Source organism: Mus musculus, chromosome 4 (genome assembly GCF_000001635.26).
Source record: "Mus musculus strain C57BL/6J chromosome 4, GRCm38.p6 C57BL/6J".
Taxonomy (NCBI): Eukaryota; Metazoa; Chordata; class Mammalia; order Rodentia; family Muridae; genus Mus; species Mus musculus.
In genome coordinates this window covers 132702752-132724875 of record NC_000070.6, presented here as the reverse complement: position 1 = coordinate 132724875, position 22124 = coordinate 132702752, and the positions used below count along the sequence as shown (strand labels likewise).

General features: G+C 45.7%; 1 protein-coding gene across 6 annotated transcripts in view; it reads right to left on the bottom strand.

Moving 5' to 3' along the window:
* Window positions 1–110: 110 nt before the first annotated feature.
* The window catches only part of Eya3 (EYA transcriptional coactivator and phosphatase 3), an 85741-nt gene continuing 63727 nt past the window's right edge, over window positions 111–22124 (bottom strand). For 5 of the 6 annotated variants that reach the window (XM_006538538.4, XM_006538537.4, NM_010166.3 and 2 more), the window contains 6 exons: window positions 20466–20524; window positions 17753–17913; window positions 14817–14931; window positions 12913–13034; window positions 5564–5664; window positions 111–3597 (listed from right to left, as the gene is read on the bottom strand). In XM_006538538.4, coding sequence (XP_006538601.1) covers window positions 3517–3597; window positions 5564–5664; window positions 12913–13034; window positions 14817–14931; window positions 17753–17913; window positions 20466–20524 — 639 coding nt within the window. In that variant the 3' untranslated portion in view covers window positions 111–3516. Of the gene's footprint in view, window positions 3598–5563; window positions 5665–12912; window positions 13035–14816; window positions 14932–17752; window positions 17914–20465; window positions 20525–21421; window positions 21445–22124 lie in introns of those variants that run through there. The other variant, XM_006538540.4, reaches the window with a different exon arrangement.

Sequence of the window (22124 nt, the reverse complement as noted above, 5' to 3'; positions counted from 1 at the left end):
AGACCAAAGGATGACTTTGTGTGTGCGTGAAATGACTGACTCAGTTAGTTAAAGGGTGACATCTTGATGAAGGACCCTGGATGGCTTAGAAAAGACAAAGGAGAAAACCGTATAGAAAATAAAAACTTTATTTTTTCAAGTTTATAAGATAGTTCCCATTACATATAACATTATGGTCAAGGACTCTATAGCCACAAATGCCCGCAGTCACATAAATATATATATCCCACCCATGGATGCCTTTTCCTGCTACAGAGGCATCTGGAGTCCAGAGGGAGAGTGGAGATCCAAGTAGAAATGGTCCTGAACTGGGATGGCTCCGCTCAGTGTGAGGAGGCAGCCAGGGAGCCATGCTCACTAGAATTGACTCAGGGTAGAGGGAGGGCAAGCGGCCCGCAGATGAGGCTGGGACACAAGCGGGGTTCTCCCCCTCGTGGTTTAGATGTTTGGGAAGCTCAGAACGCCAACCTGGCATCTACAATGGGTGTGTCTGGGTAGTTCTAGCTGCTTGACCAGTGAGCAGCCGGGAGCACACGCTTACTCAAGGGCCTCAGCTACCTGGGGAGAGTGAGGAATGAGGCCCAAGCTTGGCACTTGGCGGCTAGCCTGCACTCTTCCAGGACAGCACCGAGCTCTGCCTGGTGCTCCTGTCAGTTGTGTGACTCCCATTCAAAGCAGTGTCTATGGAAGCGCCATGAGCTTGCTGCTGCAGCTTGCCAGTCAGATTCTACTTGGAGCTGTGAAGGTTGAGCTTGGGTGAACACGGACAAGCTGTGCCAAGTCTCTTGGGACACTAGCTGTCACCCGACTAGCAGAGAAGAGAACACCCCCAAATCAAAAGCCCAAGTAGGCACCTAAAATGTGGAGCAGGTATCCACTCTCGCGGACATCACCGGCTGCCCCAGGGGCACTGGACAGGGTGATGCTAAGGCACAGTCACTTTTACATTCGAAAGTCAAGCCACCTTGTATCCCAGGACATTCCTGCCACCCCACACACTCCTAGAACTAGCTGTCACCATGAGATGTCCTGACTAATCTTCCAGAACACAGGATCCAGCAGGGAAAAGATTCACCAGCTAATTTCTTCAAGGTGTTCCTTCAGTAAGGACTGCCTTCTAACTTCCAACAGCTTTTAATATTAAAAGGAATTTCTATTTTATGAGTGTTTCTTACACGTATATAAGTGCTTGGTGCCTGAAGAGGCCAGAAGAGGGCAACGAACCCCCTGGAGCTGCAGCTAGAGGTTGTGAATAGCCTTGTGGGTGCTCAAACCTTGGACCTCTGCACAAGCTGCGGGTGCTATTACCACCAAGCTGTCTTTCTCTTACTAGCAGCTCTTGATGCTGCCTGCTCATTTTCCTTCCCAAGCCTCTGTGGGTGGGTGGGAGGGAGGGAGGGAGGGAGGGAGGGAGGGAGTCAGCACAAAGGCAGCAGTCCCTGGAGAGACCAATGCACTCCTCTGTCTACCCTGACAGGGTAGCTGCTTTGGGAACAGTAGCCACTCAGCTCAGAACACCTCCTTGCCTCTCCAGTCAGGGCAAGAGGAAAGGGATTACCTGTTATATTCTAAGAAGAGTCTCCCCTGAAGTGTTTGTGGTGGTACCTGTGTGCAGAAGGGTGTGTCGCCACTTGGCAGTCTGGTGAGCCTGAAGCACAGCACTAATAGGTGGCGTTGTCCAGCACAAGAAACTCCACTGTTAATGAGGGAAGGACTGAGACTTGGAAGTAAAACTCATCCTGGAGTTTCCCAGGTTGGACCACCAAGCAAGGCTGGCCAGACTAGGGTAGCGGTGTGGTGCTAATGGCAGCCTAGGAGGGTCTGACTTAGACTCTAGCTCCTTGCTCCCACCCAGTACCTCACAACAAAGCCAAATGAATGGCCAAGACACAAACCTCACCTCCTGTCTGAGCCCCTTCCTCAACTGCTGGTCTCAGAAGTACTCAGAAGTGTCCAACAGTTCTGAAGGTGGTGTCAGCCTTTCTGTCGTTATCTGGTAGCCTAGCATGAAGAGGAATTTTGCCTCTGGGCTGTGGTATCGCTGCGGACAGTGACTATAGCTAGGGGTTGGTCAAGGACCTCCTGAAGACCAAGGCTGCACATTTCCTCAACTCTAGGGACGTTTAACCCAATTAAACAGGCACCGACATTGGTCCTGAAGGGATAGTGCCGTAAAAAACAAACAAAAAACCCAAACAAAAACCAAAATAAAACCAAAACACAGCTGGGCTTGCGGGCTGGCACTAAGGCCCAGTTTCCCTCCTGACTGACTAGGGGCAGCCTTGAGAGGTGCTCTTGCACCTAGCTCAGGATTGTATTTTTAAGCACTTAAGTCAAGAAAGTCTTTCTGGCCTGGTTTCCCACTTCAGCATGGACTCTAAGCAGTGGGATATTTCATGGGTTTTGACTCTAGCTCTCTGCTCTCCACTCGTAGGCAGAGATCTGTATAAATACAAGGTGGGATCACCGCATGTAAGTGCAGGTGAAGGAGGCAGCTAGAGCCTGCCCCCTTGGCCTTTCTGACTTGCAATGAGTGGGTAGGGGCTGGCCAGAGCTGCACAGAGACAGGTAGCTGTGAGGACAGGACGTGAGGCCAGCATCTGACGACTGAGCCGACCACAGAGGAAGCATCTGCTGGGAACAGGTACTGCTCTGCAGGAGCACGAGGTGAAAGTCCTAAGAAATCTGAGCCCTTCTCTCCAGTCTGGAGGCTGAGCCTCCTGGGACAGAACTTCTGAAGTACAAGCTAAAGGCTTAGATTTATTGTCTATGGGAAGGAGTTTCCAGGGTTGTGCCATTTAGTTACAGATGAAGGAGGACTGCCAAGGAGACCGAGGCTTACAAGATGGGAGATGCCACAGTCTAAAGTAAGTGACCAGGGCCTTGTAGATGGCAAGGAGCCTCCCCAGGGAGCAGAGCACTGGAGCCTCTGTCCTGTCCAGTCACGGAGGTATTTTAGATATTTCCATTACTACTGTCACGGAAACTTTACACACGGCTTTCTTCATAGAAAAGTGGGGGAGGCTGCTGTAGAGACCAGACCCTCACCTATAAAAATAACATACCCATTCACTGGGAGAGACATTCTATAGCTAAGAGACCAGAAGACGATCTCAAGGGGACAGTTTCCATCCACATCAGGAGCAGCTCCCGGTCAGTCCGTCATGCAGCAAGAGTACAACTGTGCCCCAAGCATCGGCTTTTCTTGTTCTTCCTTTTTCAATTGAAACAGAAAAATTAAAGCACGGTAGCGGCAGCCGGTCTGCAGCTCTATCCAGCCACCTCTTGCTGTACAGGGGACATGGGCTGCAGCTCACTCAGAATAACTGCAGTTGTTGGTTCTGATTGTGTTCTCGCCAGCATTTCATGGAGGGAGAAAGAGCAGAAGAGAAGGGGGAGGGGGCACTGAGACCCGAGAGACAGACAGGAGAGAAGGGGCTCAGAGGGTTCTGGCTTCTGGCTCCTGTTGGAGGTAAAGAGAAGCTCACAAGGAAGGAAGGGTCCACATTCCAGTTCTCAGAGGAAGTCAAGCTCTAAAGCCTGGTGCAGGGACACCAGATCTCCGTGGTTTGTGATCCTCCAGAAGGGCATGTTGTGCTGGAAAAGAAGCAAGGATAGTCAGCGCAGCTTACACCCCTCCACCAGACACCTTGAGGCTCTTGGTAACCGTCTATGCTTGCCCACCTCACAGGACTGAAGCATCAAGTCATGAGTAATAACTGTCCAACACGGGACACTATCCTGACATGAGGAACTTTCAGGTTTCAATGCTACCTGTACTTTTATGAGATACCTGTTCCAGCTTTTAAGGTCTTCAGGATCAAATACAATGGCTCAAATAAAAAAATTAGTATTTCTGAATAAGGTGGTGAATACCTGTGATTCCAGCACTTGGGAGACTGAGGCAGGAGCGTTAGAAGATTGAGACCAGGCCGAGCAACAGGAGATCCTGTTACAACTGATAGGCTGGGAAAGAAGCTGATACTAAAGTAAGTCTCACTACCTTGCAGATGGTCAATTTCCTGTCAGTCTTCGCTCTAGCAGGCTCAAACCCTACCCATGCCCCAGATGTCGGCTGTGCAGATGGCTCGCCATCAGGCTTGTGCCCCTTGGCACCATGTACAGTGCTGGAAGGGCCTTGAGTGTTGGAATCCACGTTCTGTGAAGGGGAACCCGATTGGTTTCATTGACTCTGTTCCCTGTGGAGCAGTGCCAGATCAGGGCAGGAATGGCAGGGAGGACACTAACAGTGTGCTGACCCCATGGGCAGGCTGATGGGATTAGTCTCCTCCTCCTTGGGGCACGTTCAGGCAAAGATTAGTTTTCTTTCATAAAAGCTGGCAGAAAGGTACCTGACAGAAAGTAGGTTAAGTTGCATAAAACACTTAGATTTTTGGGGGAGGGGAACGCTTTAGATAGGATTTCTCTGAGTAGCCTTGGTTGTTCTTAAACTCAGAGATCTGCCTGCATTCAAGACTTTTTTTTAATTAAAGATTTATTTATTTTATGTATATGAGTACACTGTAGCTGTCTTCAGACACACCAGAAGAGGGCATCCATTATAGATGGTTGTGAGTCACCATGTGGTTGCTGGGAATTGAACTCAGGACCTTCGGCAAAGCAGTCAGTGCTCTTACCCACTGAACCATCTCTCTAGGCCCTTCCCAACTTTTTTTTTTTTTGGTTTTTCGAGACAGGGTTTCTCTGTGTAGACCAGGCTGGCCTCGAACTCAGAAATCCGCCTGCCTCTGCCTCCTGAGTGCTGGGATTAAAGGCGTGCGCCACCACGCCCCACTCCTTCCCAACTTTTAAGAACAGAGCCAGCACCGGGAAAGGTCAGGATAGCCTGCCTTTCTAGAGTTAACCTGCTCCCCTTAGATGAAGATGAGGCCCACATCAGGATTCATGAGGACCCGAATTTGCTGTGTAGCCTAGGGATGACCTTGAATTTCTGATCCCCTGCCTCCACTCCTGGGCCCTGGAATTCCAGTGTAGCATTACGTATAGTTTTGTGTGGTGCTGGGGTCTGAACCCAGGCTTCCTATCCTGAGGCCTGGTTCTAAGATTCTTGAAAGGTAGGGAGGAAAGGACAGAAGAAATCTAAAAAATTACAGGAAAACTCCATTTGGGGAACAATGATCTTTTTTTCCCTTTAATGAAAAGTGAGGAAGGACGATACATACCACAGATACACAAGAGTTGTAAATATTTTTCAATTTTCCCATTTTCTCCCCATACCACCAGATAGGGTCTCATGTATCCCATGAACTCACTATGTGGCTAAGGATGCCCTTTCAACTTCTAATCTTCCTGCCTCTACTTCACAAGTGCTGTGATTACAGGCAATGCCCCATCCTGGTTTATAAAGTGCTGAGGATTGAACCCGGGAGACCATACATCCTAGATAGCACCCTGCTAAGTAAGCTACACCCTCAGACTTCTCTCCCTCCTACTGCCTCCGGAGTGTAGGGAGTACAGATGTGTACCATTGTACCTGGCTCTCCTGTGCACTTTAACTGCTTCATGCACAACCACATAACTGAACATTTTCCTTCCCAGTTACCTGCTTGGCTGCAATTTCTTCATCTCGTCCATCTCCAATCACTACATATGTGACTTTTTTCCCAAACCTCGAAACAATTCTCTCAAAGCAGCTCTCCTTACCTACAGAGAGAGAGAAAAATCCTATTAGGACAGTCTTCTCTACCCTTTCTAATACCAAAGAAAAGGTCTGCTGCTCTGTTCATCTGCCTGAGCTTGGACGGGATAACTGACCCCACGTGCTGACTACTCACGCGGTCAGGAGCCCAAAGAATGGAGTGTGCCATTACGAAAACAACCCGCTTCATCCTCACATCAAGAGTGCTAAGGCTCCCACAGCCTTAGCATGGAAGACAGTGAGCTGGGGCTGAAGGAGCGGTGAGCAAGCTCTTCTGTGTGTCTCCTACTTTTGTAGCTTTCAAAGCCCCCATCTCCTCCATCTACCTCTCCTTCCTCACATTATAGATAAAGGGCCTTCACAGGTTAGTGACACACCCAAGATACCAAGCCAGCCAGCAGCTAGATTTGGTTTGTGTCTCTACTGTAAATCCACGCTGTAGCCTGGATCTACAGCAAACATTCTCTTTTTAAAGCTCTGTAATATTCTTTTATTATTAAGTTTGTTCTTGGAGAATTTCGTCTGTGTATAATAATGTGTTCTGGTTACTCCCATCCCACTCCCATAAGCCCCAAAGTCCCTTTCTTCATGACTTTCTTTGTCACAGGGTTTTAACCAGGGCCATCCATGTGACCAAGAACTTTGAGCTATCCATGGGAGCCTGCGAGGCACATGGTTGTAACCCAACAGCTGTATATGGTATTTGAAATTCAGATGCTCTTTAGCTAACCTTGGGACCAAACCAGAGCCATGTTCTCATGAGGGAACATTCTGCTATTAGATCACTCTGTAGACCAGGCTGGCCTTGAACTCAAAGATCTGCTTGCCTCTACCTTTCAAGCATGGGGATCAAAGGTGTGCACCACTGCCTGGCTCATGTTCTAAGAATCACTTGGTGGTATCAAAATCAAACCTAAGCTAGAGTCAATACCTAAAACATAAGTATTGCTATGGGAAAGATACTTTGAATGAATAAATAAAAGAAAATTATAGGGGGCTGGCGAGATGGCTCAGCGGGTAAAAACACTGACTGTTTTTCTGAAGGTCCTGAGTTCAAATCCCAGCAACCATATGGTGGCTCACAACCACCCAAAATGAGATCTGACACTCTGGTGTGTCTGAAGACAGCTGCAGTGTACTTATATATAATAATAAATAAAGCTTTGGGCCTGATCAAGCAGGGACTGATCAAGCAGGGTTGACCAGAGCAAGCTGAGGCCCTAAAAATTCAATTCCCAACAACCACATGAAGGCTCACAACCATCTGTACAGCTACAGTGTACTCACATACATAAAATAAGATAAAAAAATAAATAAAATAAACAAATTAAAAAAAAAAGAAAATTATAGCCCTTGGTTTTTGGCCGGTAGTTGCGGGGATAATGGCAAGGCATTGCAGTGCCACCCAGAGCTTCCTTGGACTGGAATCCTGTGCCTTAGCTGTCATGTGCTGGGAACTCAGGTGTGTGCCTCGAGCCAGCCTTGCTCTTCCTTGACCACTCACAAGTTATCGTCCCTGCTCAGTTAAGCAAGGTCTAACTTTGCTTTCTTCCTCCTGCTCCGTTAACCTCACTTTTCATTCCTGCCAGACCCAGTGCCCTAAGAGCCTTCCTCCACACACTTGCCTGCCATCTGCAGGAAAGTGACTATGAACACACACAGAGCAGCCAGCGAGATGGCCCAGTGAATAAAGACGCTTTCTGCCAAGTCTGATGTCCCAGTTCACTCCCCAGTCCCCATCCACTGGAAAGAGAGCTGACTGACACCCACATGTGTGCCTGGCTGCTGGCCTGCATGAGCACATACACACATACAAGTTAAGTCCATAAAAAGTTCTGAAGCTGGTGGGATTGCAGGCTTGTACAACCACTATGGAAATCAGTCTGGCGGTTCCTCAGAAAACTGGATATAGTACTACCGGAGGATCCAGCAATACCTCTCCTGGGCATATATCCAGAAGATGCCCCAACTGGTAAGAAGGACACATGCTCCACTATGTTCATAGCAGCCTTATTTATAATAGCCAGAAGCTGGAAGGAACCCAGATGCCCCTCAACAGAGGAATGGATACAGAAAATGTGGTACATCTACACAATGGAGTACTACTCAGCTATTAAAAAGAATGAATTTATGAAATTCCTAGCCAAATGGATCGACCTGGAGGGCATCATCCTGAGTGAGGTAACACATTCACAAAGGAACTCACACAATATGTACTCACTGATAAGTGGATATTAGCCCAAAACCTAAGATACCCAAGATATAAGATACAATTTCCTAAACACATGAAACTCAAGAAAAATGAAGACTGAAGTGTGAACTCTATGCCCCTCCTTAGAAGAGGGAACAAAACACCCTTGGAAGGAGTTACAGAGACAAAGTTTGGAGCTGAGATAAAAGGATGGACCATGTAGACACTAGCATATCCGGGGATCCATCCCATAATCAGCTTCCAAATGCTGACACCATTGCATACACTAGCAAGATTATGCTGAAAGGACCCTGATATAGCTGTCTCTTGTCAGAGTATGCCTGGGCCTAGCAAACATAGAAGTGGATGCTCACAGTCGGCTATTGGATGGATCACATGGCCCCCAATGAAGGAGCTAGAGAAAGTACCAAAGAAGCTAAAGGGATCTGCAACCCTATAGGTGGAACAACATTATGAACTAACCAGTACCCCGGAGCTCTTGACTCTAGCTGCATATGCATCAAAAGATGGCCTAGTCGGCCATCACTGGAAAGAGAGGCCCATTGGACTTGCAAACTTTATATGCCCCAGTACAGGGGAACGCCAGGGCCATAAAAGGGGAGTGGGTGGGTAGGGGAGAGGGGGTGGGTGGCTATGGGGGACTTTTGGTATAGCATTGCAAATGTAAATGAGCGAAATACCTAATAAAAAATGGAAAAAAAAATCAAAAAAAAAAAAAAAAAAAAAAAAAAAGTTCTGAAGCGCCAGTCATTAAAAAAAAAAAAAAAAAAAAAAAAAGGCCAGGTAATGCTAGTGTATACTTTTTTTTTTTTTTTTTTTAAATCGTTTTCCTTTTTTTTTTTTTTTAATTTATTTACTTATTATATGGAAGTACATTATAGCTGTCTTCAGACACTCCAGAAGAGGGAGTCAGATCTCGTTACGGATGGTTGTGAGCCACCATGTGGTTGCTGGGATTTGAACTCTGGACCTTCGGAAGAGCAGTCGGGTGCTCTTACCCACTGAGCCATCTCACCAGCCCAGTGTATACTTTTAATCCCAGTACTCAGGATGGCCAGGACTAAGCCAAATAAACAACAACAACAACAACAACAACAACAAATGTATCAATCTAGGAACCAAGGGAGTTGATAAAAACCTCTTCCTCTGTACTGCTTGGTCTGTCAGAACAACTGTAACTCTGACACTCCTAGCCAAGTGGCATCTCAGTGGCATGCTGGTCCAGACAATGGTGAACCTGGGTTTCAGGGTCCTACTTAAGAGACAAAGCTCTCTGGGTACGGTGCCAGTTTCAGTGCTAACTTTCCTCCGCAGCATTCAGTTGTTATGCCGAATTTGGTCTAACTATTAAATAATTCAACTAAATAATTAAACCATATTTTCTATTTTGTGTGTGTCTATGTGTGTGTAAGGATAGATGTGTGACCATGCACATGGAAGCCTGAGGTAACCCTCCACTGTCATTCATCCCTCAGGAGCTATATACATACCCAGTTCTAGGAGCCGAGGCTCACTACCTAGTTACCCTGGCTGGCTGGGGAGCACCAAGGGTCATCCTGTCTCTAACTCCCCAGTGATGGATCAGTGTCTGTCACCATACCTGTCCCACAAGGGTGCTTGGGAACAAATTCACATTCTCCGGCTTGTGTGGCAAATATTAACCAACTAAGCTTTCGTGCAGCCTCTGAACCTTTTCCCATTTCTCTTGTTTTATGGTGATCACACCCAGGCATGCGTGCTGGGTAAGCATTCTGACAATTAGATATAACCCCAGACCGGAATTTGTTTTCAAAATTAATTTTTTAGGTTAGCATAATGGCATCTTCATACATGTGATATATTTAATTATGTGTACATGTGTACACACGTACTCACATCAGAGGTGCATATGTGCAGGTGATACAGGGGTCAGAGGAGCTGAGCATAATGGCATCTTCATACATGTGATATATTTAATTATGTGTACATGTGTACACACGTACTCACATCAGAGGTGCATATGTGCAGGTGATACAGGGGTCAGAGGAGCTGAGCATAATGGCATCTTCATACATGTGATATATTTAATTATGTGTACATGTGTACACACGTACTCACATCAGAGGTGCATATGTGCAGGTGATACAGGGGTCAGAGGAGCTGAGCATAATGGCATCTTCATACATGTGATATATTTAATTATGTGTACATGTGTACACACGTACTCACATCAGAGGTGCATATGTGCAGGTGATACAGGGGTCAGAGGAGCTGAGCATAATGGCATCTTCATACATGTGATATATTTAATTATGTGTACATGTGTACACACGTACTCACATCAGAGGTGCATATGTGCAGGTGATACAGGGGTCAGAGGAGCTGAGCATAATGGCATCTTCATACATGTGATATAACTATGTGTACATGTGTACACACGTACTCACATCAGAGGTGCATATGTGCAGGTGATACAGGGGTCAGAGGAGCTGAGCATAATGGCATCTTCATACATGTGATATATTTAATTATGTGTACATGTGTACACACGTACTCACATCAGAGGTGTGTATGTGCAGGTGATACAGGGGTCAGAGGAGCTGAGCATAATGGCATCTTCATACATGTGATATATTTAATTATGTGTACATGTGTACACACGTACTCACATCAGAGCTGTGTATGTGCAGGTGATACAGGGGTCAGAGGAGCTGCGCTGGAGCTACAGGCAGTTGTGAGTCACCTGATGTGGATGCTGGGAGCTAAACTCAGGGAAGCACTGCTGAGCCATCAAAATCCCAGCTCCTTCCTTCCCCAGTGCTGGTTCCTTTTGTCTCCCAAACAGCCCCTCTCCACTCTGAGATTTCTTCCTTCCTCTCACAGGCCTTTTCTAAAAGCTTTTCTCCCCGACCCCAACTTAAACAGAAATTTCATGTATGAGAGAAAGTATGTGGTAGATCTTTCTTTCTTCTTTTCTTTTTGAGACATGGTCTCGCCATAGAGCCCTGGGTGTCCTGGAACTGACTTTGTAGACTAGGCTGGCTGACTGCACAGAGATTGGCCTGCTCCTGCCTCCTGAGTATGTCTTTATGAATCTGGCTTATATAATGATTTCCAGTCATAAATGTAGTATTTTATTTTTCTATATGCCTAGCCCTGAATATTTATATTCAAAGTGTTAAAGAGTTTAATTATATGATAGTCTCTTTAATTAAGTCAGGATCTGCTTATGAAAATCAAATTGGTTCAGATTTCAGACATTTCCCTAAGACCAAGCAAAAGGACCATACTGTGTTCAGAAATAAGGATGAGGAAATCCCATTGCCCTGACATGTCCTGATCAAGGCCTCTGGTGTACCTCCTCCACAAGCCGGGGGGACAAGAAAGCTTATCAGCCACAAGGGAAGGAGAGATGTATACAGAGGGCCACTTCTGACAGACACCTCATTTACACTCCAGAATTACTCAGGTATGAGCGCTTCCCGGACGATGTGGCCAACCAAGTCTCTGCAGAATACCAGTCCCTGGAGTTTCCTATAGGAAAAAATACCTGATATCTGGTGTGGAACAATTGCTTGTAACCAAGAACCTGGAAGGCTAAGACAGAAGGAAGCAACCTAAGCTAGAGACCTAGACTCAAAAAACCAAACCAAACTGCGGCTGCAAAGCCCACCTCTGGCACTTTCAGAAATGATCCTGAGAGTTCCATGTCCAAGGTTACCGAGTGACTACGCAGAATTCAATTATAGCTGGGCATGGGCATGGTGGCACACGCTTTAATCCTGGCTCTTAGGAAGCTAAGGATGACCAGAACTTCCAAATAATCCTTGGCTCCACAGTATGTCTGAGGCCAGCCTAGGCTACATGAGACCTGTCTCAAAAAATATACAAAAAGAAAAGCCAAAAATTTGAGACCACTCAGAGAAACTGGAGAAAAGCCTCCTTGCCCCCATTTCACAGTTCTGTCAAGGAAAACTCAGGCTCTTCCTGTGGTTACACTCAGCACACCACACTGCAGCTTCCAACACGAGCTCTGGATCAGTTATGACTGAGGAAAATCACCAAGTAAGCTCCCTTTATTTTCCAAGAGAATCAAGCCATTCCATTAGTTTGACTAGCCTGTGGGCATTGGGCTAATCACTACAGAAGATACAGCTCTTCGGTGGAAGGCTCTTAGGAAAGGTTCCCTGCGTGGGAAAGCAGAAGCAGAGGAGGCAAGGCTGAGGCAAGCATGTTCCTCAGCGCTTACAGCCCTTCTCAATGGAATGCTTAACCTAGGGGGAGCGGGCCAGCGAACAATAACACAACTCCCACTACTAACTCAGTTTTCTCTTAAACATTTTTTGGGGGTGGGGAGGTTCGAGACAGGGTTTCTCTGTGTAGTCCCGTCTGTCCTGGAACTCACTCTGTAGACCAGGCTGGCCTCCAACTTAGAAATCCACCTGCCTCTGCCTCCCAAGTGCTGGGATTAAAGGCGTGCACCACAACTGCCCGGCTTATTTAAAATTTTTTTTTAACAATTCAATGTATCCATTTTATGTGTGTTTTGCCTACATATATGTATGTGAACCATGCATGTACTTACTGCCCTCAGAGGCCAGAAGAGGGCATCACATTCCCCAGAACAGGAGTTAGGAGCGAGCCAACGTGTAGGTGCTGGGAACTGAACTCAGGCCTCCTGCAAGAACAAGTGCTCTTAACTGCTGAGACATCTCTCCACCAGAGACACGGGTTTTTATTTATCTGTGTGTGAGTGGGTGAGGATCCTCCATGTGCCATGGAGGTCACAGGGCGACCCGTAGAGCTGGTTCTCTCCTTCTGCCCAGCTAGCTGGTCTCAGTCACAGGTTTTCAAGGTAAAAAATGAGGCTGCTGCTGCTGTGGGAGGGAGGAACACATTTAACTAACTTACTAGTTCTTACATCCTAAGCAAACAGGGAAACTGCTAAGCCTCAGCAGAAGACTGCAGGACGGGAAGCCTGTGTGCACTGGGCAGCTTGTGTACCGACAGTAACACAGCCCCAGTGAAACTCCCCGAGAGAGCACGGGAGAGGAGACCGTACCGATTTTGGTAGCACTGTAGATGTTTTCAATAGGAAATATCTCTCCTAGTCCATACAGGAGAACCTTGGCCAGGGCTGGAACCAACTGCGTGGTAGTGATCAGAACATTCGCACAGTTCTTTCTAGAAGGGAATGAGAGAGAGAGAGAGAGAGGGGTGAGACGGACGCGGCCCAGAGGACGGCCTCAAACACTCAGCTCGTTAGTATCTCAATGTCAATATTATTTTCTTTTTCCTTTCCTCTTTCCTTTCCCTTCCTTCCCATGGAGGGTTCCTCTGTGTAGCCATGGCTGTACTAGAACCCATTTTGTAGACCAGGCCTCAAACTCCGAGATCCTCCTGCCTCAGCTATCTTAGTGCTAGGATTAAAGCGATGTCCTATCACATCCAGCTCAATTATCACACTTATTCAGATTTTATTTCCTATATTAAGAGGCAGAAGGGCCAGTGAGATGGCTTATACACACACAGGTGTTAGGAACTGAACCTGAGTCCTCGGTAAGAGCAGTGAGTGCTCTCAACTACTGAGCCACCTCTCTACCTTGGCCACAGTTTTTCACTGCAGTCTGTTGGCTACTATCACTGGCTTCTTGTTATGGATCCCACATTTTAGAAAACAGGTACACAGCTATTTAATGGAGATGCCACTCTCTGTTCTTCACACGACCGCCACTCGGGTTCTGGATAACACAGTAAGCCTCTAGGTCCTTAACCTCCATGGATTTCTATCCTCAGATGAGTTGTTTGTTCCCAAGTTATAGACATAAGGGAGGGAGGGAGGGAGGGAGAGAAGGAGGGAGGGAACAACATGTTACTAGAATGGCTATAGCTGCATTTATTTTCCAGTCTAGGCTGCAAGGCCAAAATCCTGTTAATCATCTTAATTTTTAAAATTACATGTATTTATTAAGCATATTGAATTTATGTTATCAAGTTTGGTAGCAAGCAAACTTGATAACATAAATCAAGCGAAGCTGCTGCTGGCCCCCTTAGTCGTCTTTTTAAAATATATTTATTTATTTTATATATGTGAGTACATGGTTACTCTCTTCAGACACACCAGAAGAGGGTATCAGATCTCATGTTGTTGCTGGGAATTGAATTCAGGACCTCTAGAAGCCACCAGTGCTCTTAATTGCTGAGCCATCTCTCCAGCGCCACCTCCACTTTAGTCTTCTTAACACATTGTTTCTCTTCTTTTTCTTTTTCTTTCTTTCTTTCTTTTTCTTTCTTTTTCTTTTCCTCTCTCTCTCTCTCTCTCTCTCTCTCTCTCTCTCTCTCTCTCTCTCTCTCTTTCTTTCTTAAGATTTATTTATTATTATACATAAGTACACTGTAGCTGACTTCAGACGTGCCAGAAGAGGGCATCAGATCTCATTAAGGATGGCTGTGAGCCACCATGTGGTTGCTGGGATTTGAACTCAGGACCTTTGAAAGTGCTTTTACCAGCTGAGCCATCTCGCCAGCCCCTCATTTTCTTTTTGAGACAGTCTCATAAAGCTCAGACTGCCCTCAAATAATTCAATATATAGCTGAGGACAGGCTTAAACTAACTGCTGGTCCTTCTGCCTCTATTTCTGACTTGGGATTAGAGGTGTGTACCACTATGCCTGGCTCTAGATCCCTTTTCATTTAAACCCTGTTTTCTTTCTCTCTCCCTCTCCCTCTCTCCCTCTTACTTGACACCCCCACCCCCACCCCCATCTCTCTCCTTATGGTGTTTTGAGAGACAGGATTCTCTGTGTAGTCCTGGCTGTCCTGGCCTCATATTCATGAGATCAGCTCTTGCCTCCACTGCCACTACTGAGGCTCATTCCTGTAGTCTCTGACTTTAAAGGATGGCCTAGCTTGTTTTAAGACTGGAAAACACGCTGAGAAGATGGGATATAAAGTCCATTTCCATACCGAGACTGGATGAGAAGCAAGGACTTGAGCGCAGTTCCTAACCAGGAGTCCGTCAGCACCTCGATCTCTGCTCTGAGTCTCTGCAGTGCTTCCTTCCTCTGGGGGCTGAGGAGGCCTTTCAGAAAAGCAGACCCACTTGTTATCTGACAACATGAACTTGTCATAATGGCCACTTGGATCATTAGCTTGATGGGATTTAGGGTCACCACTGACACAAACCTCTGGGTAATGTCTGTGAGGGATCACTGAAATGAGATTACGGAGGTGAGAAGACCACCCTAAATGCAGGTGGCACCATCCCATGGGCTGGAGCCCTGGACTGAATAACAAGGAGAAAGCAAGCTGAGCACCAGTACCCTCCCATCTTTGTTTACCGACTGTGGACTCAGTGTGCCCGGTGACTCCTGCTCCTGCCACTGTGTCCTGACTACAGTGTGGGCTGTGAGCCAGAGAAACCTTTCCTTCCTTAAGCTGCTGCTGTCCCGTGCTGTGCTGGAGACAGACAGGTGACCAACGCACTTGCTATACGAAGATGCTGGAGACAAGTCACCAATGAATGCACTTGCTATATGAAGAAGCAATGTCTCCAAGTCCCCGTGTGTACACTCCCATGTTTTAGAAAACTTAGGTTCCATACAAGCTCCTTCTTTGTTACCAATGGGTGTTATCTATAGACTGATGGAACACACTTGAATAGCCCTACTCCACAACACAACACCAAGAACCACACAGGGACAATGACTGTTAGAACAGTTCTTACCTCTAAAGACAAAGAACAAAGGGAAGTTGCTTAGGATTCCACAGAGAGTGGGAATGGCCGGGATGGGGATCCTTTCCCAGCTGCCATTCCCTAGTGACAGCACCAACTTCTGCCTGTACTGAATGTTTCAGCCAGGATTCCAGAGGGAAGGACCAACCCCCGTACTAGAATCACTTCTGAAGCAACTCCAGCGATAGCAGACTCACACACTGCTCTAGGAGTCTAATTGATTCTGCATAAAACGTACCAGGTCTCATGTGGGAGCCCACTGTTAGATGCTCTGAGTTCGTATATTCAAAGAGCAAGTGCGACTCAGAAGTTTCTGTAGCAAAGGTTAAATAAGCCCTACATTCTACTCACACTACAAAAACATATAGGGAAGTATTCCTTGGAAAGCCCACTGACCAAAAGTCAGGGAATGCGGCCATCTTATTTACTTGCTATATGACTGTGTGTGCTGTTCCTGCCTGCATGATGGATGTTAATTTCTCAATGCCAAATGAGGTATTTAAAGAAGACTTCTAAGGCCTCTCCCACTTTGAACAATTCATGACTTTTAGATATACTAACACCTACAATACTTCTGGGCAGACTATCTCACATGGACACTGCCACTATAATCCCAGGCCTACCTCTCATCCAATGTAGCATCTGGGTCTATTTGACTTGCCATGATGGATATAGACAGCTGCTCTTTAAAATACGGTAGTCTACTAACTAGTACCAACTGTGGTTGTAAGTCAAAATTAGTAATAATACTACACTATGTGGTATATATTGAAGTGGGTATTGGGGGGCATGTCTAGAATTCCAGTACTTGGGAGCAAGTTCAAGCATGGTTCTGGGCTGCCTAACAAGACTGTCTCAGCAACCAACCAACCAACCAACCAAATAACACATCTAAACCATAACCCCAAAAGCTAAGTGGTAAGGCTTGTTGCAAGGGAAGGTACTACTGACAAGAGGTAGGGCCTAGCTGGCAGCAGTAGGCAGTGTGCTTGACTGTGACATTAGGAATCACACTGCCCGCTCCTCCTCCCCCTCTCTGGGCACTGAGGTGAGCAGCCTCTCCCTGCCATGATGTTTTGGTTTACCACAAGCCCAAGACAACAGGGCCAATGGTCACATGATAAATAAGTCTTTCCTCCTGTTAAATTGATCATTTTAGGTATCTTTATCACAGCGATAAAGTTGACTAATACAGCACATTTTCTTTAAAGTGGTACTTGTCTAAAGGAAATACCACAGTTGTCCACAGTGATGTTAAAAAGAATTAGAATAGGGCTGGTGAGATGGCTCAGTGGGTAAGAGCACCCGACTGCTCTTCCGAAGGTCTGGAGTTCAAATCCCAGCAACCACATGGTGGCTCACAACCATCTGTAACGAGATCTGATGCCCTCTTCTGGAGTGTCTGAAGACAGCTACAGTGTACTTACATATAATAAATAAATCTTAAAAAAAAAAAAAAAAAGAATTAGAATATAGAGCATCTTCCAAAATCAGCATCCTAATGGCATCAATGGTGCAGAGCCTCAACTATTATCTCCATTTTTTTTTTTTTTTTTGAGATAGGGTTTCTCTGTGAGGTCCTGGCTGTCCTGGAACTCACTCTGTAGACCAGGCTGGCCTTGAACTCAGAAATCCGCCTGCCTCTGCCTCCCGAGTGCTGGGATTAAAGGCATGCGCCACCACCGCCCGGCTTATCATCTCCATTTAAAAAAAATTTTTTAAATTTATTTTAATTTTATGTGTATGTTTTGCTTGCATGTATGTATGTATACAGGATGCATGTCTGATGTTCACAGAGCTCAGAAGACATCAGATACATTCAAACTGGTGCTACAGATGGTTGAAACCTACTGTGTGGGTGCTAAGAACTTAACCTAAGTCCTCTGCTAGAGCAGCCAACACTTTTAACTGCTGAGCCATTTTTTAGCCTTTCATGCCCTATTCTAACTGCCACCAACGGTACAGAGCCTTGCCCAAAGTCTTCTATTCTAAAGGCCATGGGTGGTGCAAATTCTTCAAAGGGTTTCAGTTAGATCTCTACTTTTTTAAAATGCAGAATTAACACGGCACAAATTCCTAGAAAGTTGCAAGGCAGAACCAGGGCACCCTGGGAAAGGACCGCAGGAAAGCACCAAGGATCCGGTTCAGAGCAGTTGGCCACACTTACCACCCACATTGCTTTTATGCTTGTCGTAGATTTCCCTCACTTTTCGGTAGCGAAAGGCCAGTTTCCTCATCCAGTCCACACCTCCCTGAACGCCCACAGATGAGCCGTGGCTACCACTGCCTCCTGAACCACTGAAACCATCTGTGGAGAAACTGTAGTTGCTGAAAGAAAAGAGCATAATGAAAATCAAACTCAGTACTCACAGGACTTGAGTGTGTCACCTGAGATTCTGTGGCCTGTTCTTAGTATCTGATAAACAGAGCTAATGCTTTAACAATCCTCACTAGCATTTGTTATTTCTCCTTTTCCTTTTTTTTTTTTTTTTTAAAAAGAAAATGCTTCATGTAGACCAGGCTAGTTTCAGCTTCACTATGTAGCTGAGGCTGGACTTGCTCCTTTAATCCCACTGTCTCCACCCCTAAGTGCTGGAAGAGCAAGTGTGCTCCAGTATGTATGTCCAGCCTCTCCTTTCCTTCCCAGGATGAATTGATGGTGACCACTGAGGAAGAGGGAAATAACATAAGCACTAGTGCTCCACAGAGGCTCACTTGGGATGACAGAATACTACTATACAGTGACAAAAGGGCAGACTACTCAATTAATACAACTATATAAGCATGATTATGGCTATAGAAAAAGAAGAAATCTAGAGATGGCCATGGTGGACGGACACACACACACACACACACACACACACACACAGAGGCATTTGGGAAAATGAAGCCAGAGGATCCTAAGTATAAGGTCAAATGTGCTACATAACAAGTTTCAGGATACCTTGAGATAGACCCTTTTTCTTTTCTTTCCTTTCCTTTTCTTTTCTTTTCTTTTCTTTTAAGACTTATTTATTTTATTTATATGAGTACACTGTAGCTGTCTTCAGACACACCAGAAAAGTGCATCAGATCCCATTATAGATGGTTGTGAGCCACTTAGTGCTCCTAACCACTGAGCCATCTCTCCAGCCCTAGACTGTTTTTCAAAAGAATCAAACATATCAAAATACGGTTCAATACATTAAGTGTAAGGTTCTATGCTAAATAAAGAGGCTGGCTAAGAAGCTGGATGGTGGCAGCACACGCTTTCAATCCCATCACTCAGGAGGCGTAGGCAGGTGGATCTCTTGAGCTGGGGGTGAGTCTGGTCTACAGAGAGAGTTCCAGGAGTAAGGACTGAGTTTTAGGAAGTTACCCAGAGAAACTTTGTCTCAGAAAGAAAACAAAACATAACAACCCAAACAAACAAGAAAAGCTGCCAAGACATAAAATAGGAAATCTAGTCAGTCACAGGTAAGAGAAAACAGATAGACAGATAAGCCGAGAGGCCCGAAGATGCTCGAAGATGCTTCACAGGAGGCTTTCCTAACACGGCAGAGAGTCCACACATGGAGGAGCTGCTGCTCTGCAGGCAGGGGTTCCTGATTGGTTCTAACAAGGACGGTGTGTTCAGCTCTGTTATATATTTAAGAAATTATACATGTTTTTCATCCTAGCACTCAGAGCTGAGTATGAGGTCAGCCTGGTCTCTACATAATGAGTTCCAGGACAATCAGGGCTACACAAAGAAACCCTGTCCCAAAAACAAACAAAACAAAACAAACAAACACCTATCGATGAAATGCTTAATACTAGGGATTCACAGGGGAAATATTTACCTATGAGGTTACCTATAAAACATTAACATTAACATGAAATGATAGGACAGTCTTTTTCCCTAAAGTCTTTAAATGTTTGGGTACTTAAAAAAAACTGATTGACTGACTGACTGATTGTATATGAGTGTTCTATCTGTATGTACATCTACATTCAAGAAGAAGGCACCAGTGCTCACTCTAGATGGTTATAAGCATCATGTGGGTGCTGGGAATTGAACTCGGAACCTCTGGAAGAGCAGCCGGTGCTCTTAACCACTGAGCCATCTCTCCAGCACTTATGTATGATACTTTTTGGCCAAGGCCACTGAAATGGCTCAGTGAGTAAATGTGCTTTGCCACACAAGACTGGTGACCTAAGTTCAATTCCTGGACACCAAGTAAAGGTAGAAGGAAAGAACTGACTTCACGTTCTCTGACCTCCTTGCATACACACACACACACACACACACACACACACGCGCGCAAACACACGCGCGCGTGCGCACACACTTTTAAAAAGATCAACAGGTCAGAAGAAACAGTAGCCAACAGAGGAATGAGGAGACTGAGCTGACAGTGAGACTGCCCTGCTGTAGTCTTCACTGAAATACAACAGTCGAGACAACAGTTCATAGGGATATTCCTGACACCATCAAACCTTCACTGGGTAAAATTCCTGATGTTTGTGTGCAACTAGAATGACCCAGCCTAGCAGCTTGCTTTCTCCCAGCAGCAAATCTATATAAAAGGAAGCCAGTAGCAGAGTCAGCCTTCACTCCAAGATGCTGCTTCACCACCCAGTATTGTTACCTGGTACTTCTTGAGGCCTTGGTCAAATGCTACACCACTGAGGCCTCTAACTGTGCCATCTGCTCCCTTTACAGATCAGCACCACGTCACTTCCTCCTTTGCTTGTCGTCAGTTTTCTATCACTGCCTCACTACACTCTATGTCACGGTTGTTACATTGGCTTCTGGCTCTTCTAGCTACACTGTGAACACTGTAATCCTTTCTCCCTCTGAATGCAGTGTTCTGCACATCCTGGGTGTGCTGATGTTCAAGGATCACTGTTTACCACACCTCAAATCCTGGCCATTGTCATCAGAAGCCACATCTTCCACATGCACCTGGTCACACTCCTGTTAAAAGACAAAATGCACATTTTTATTCCAGGGAGCAGAGGTGCCCCCACTACCATGACATTGTATAAAAAGACCTACCTGTTCTGGAATTTGTTCTGGGTACCAGGCTGGTCTTGAGTTCAGAAATCTGCCTGCCTCTGCTTCTCAAGAGCTGGGATTAAAGGCATGTGTCACCACAGCCCAACTTGTTTATAATTAATTTTTGACTTGTTTACAATTAATTTGGGAGATTAACTGGGAAAACAATGTTAGGAAAGTATGATATCAAAATTAGGAATAGGGGCTTGGAGAGACGACTCAGCAGTTAAAAGCAGTGGCTGTTCTTTTAGAGGTCCTGAGTTCAATTCCCAGCAACCACATGGTGTGTTACAACCATCTGTAATGAGACCTGATGTCCTCGTCTAGCATGCAGGCATATATGCAGAGAGAGCATATTAAGTACACAAATCTTAGTTAAAAAAACAAAATAAAAAACAACAAAAAATAAAACAAAAACCAAACAAAACAAAAAAGCCCAATCCGAATAGTTGGAAGCAAAATACAGACCTAAATTTTCAGCATAAAGCACAGGTCATCTAAGTCAGTGCTTACATCTAGATCATTTTCTAAGTGTCACACGATTGGGGAGTGGTAGAGAGAGGAGCCCAGATGCACCAACTGCCTAACTGGCTGCTGTCTTCCCTGACCCCACTAGGGCACTGACACTAGAATCCTCTGGGGAAGGTTTGTAAAATTCCTATTCTTGGGTCCATGTCAGGCCTGCTGGAACATCTGGATTTGAAGCACTAGACTCTCCAATTCTAAGACTCCGCAGAAGATTCTTTAGGCCCCTGAAGCTGAGAACTACTGACCTGGGGGGCAGGAACACATTCAGGTCAAATTCTTCCAAAACTTTCAGTCCTGAATTCGGACTACGTCTAGAAAATCATTACAAATACAATTTGGGAATAATTATCGACACACAGTAGGTTCTCAACTAATGTTTACGGATTAAAAACTATGCTGTTCACATTGTCAACAAGTGTAGTTGAGGGAAGACTAAAGTTTTGTAGAGCTGGAATTTACCCCAGTTTTGCTGGTTTGCTGAAGGACTGTGGCCTTGCTTTGTTTGTCAATGTTCTTTTACTTTATAATTGCTGCTTTAAGACCCATCGATGTAGCACATGTGCAGAGTATAAAGCCATGAAGTGGTGACCCTGCTCCCTCTCAGCCTCTGTCCTGTTTCCCAACAGCCCTCTCCTCTGGCCACAACAACCTATTACTATTTTCTTCAACAGGATGCCTGCTCAGGCCCAGGTTGGGAACATGCTGCACCCAGCCGGAGGATCTCGTTCAGAAAGTCTCACAGCCCCAGTCCTGTGATCTGTTATACCATGTTCACCCCAAAGGGAAACTCAAAAGGCAACGCCCGGAGCTCCTCACCTGTACTCCCCGAGTGTTCTATTTTCATAAGAGCTGAGTACATAAAGCTTCACTTACTCATAAATGATACACTTGCACAGAAATACAATCAGGGTCAGGAGTGCTACTGTGTGCCTATAACGTCAGCACTTAGGTAGCCCAGGCAGGAATTTAAAGCCATCCTGGGTAATGCACA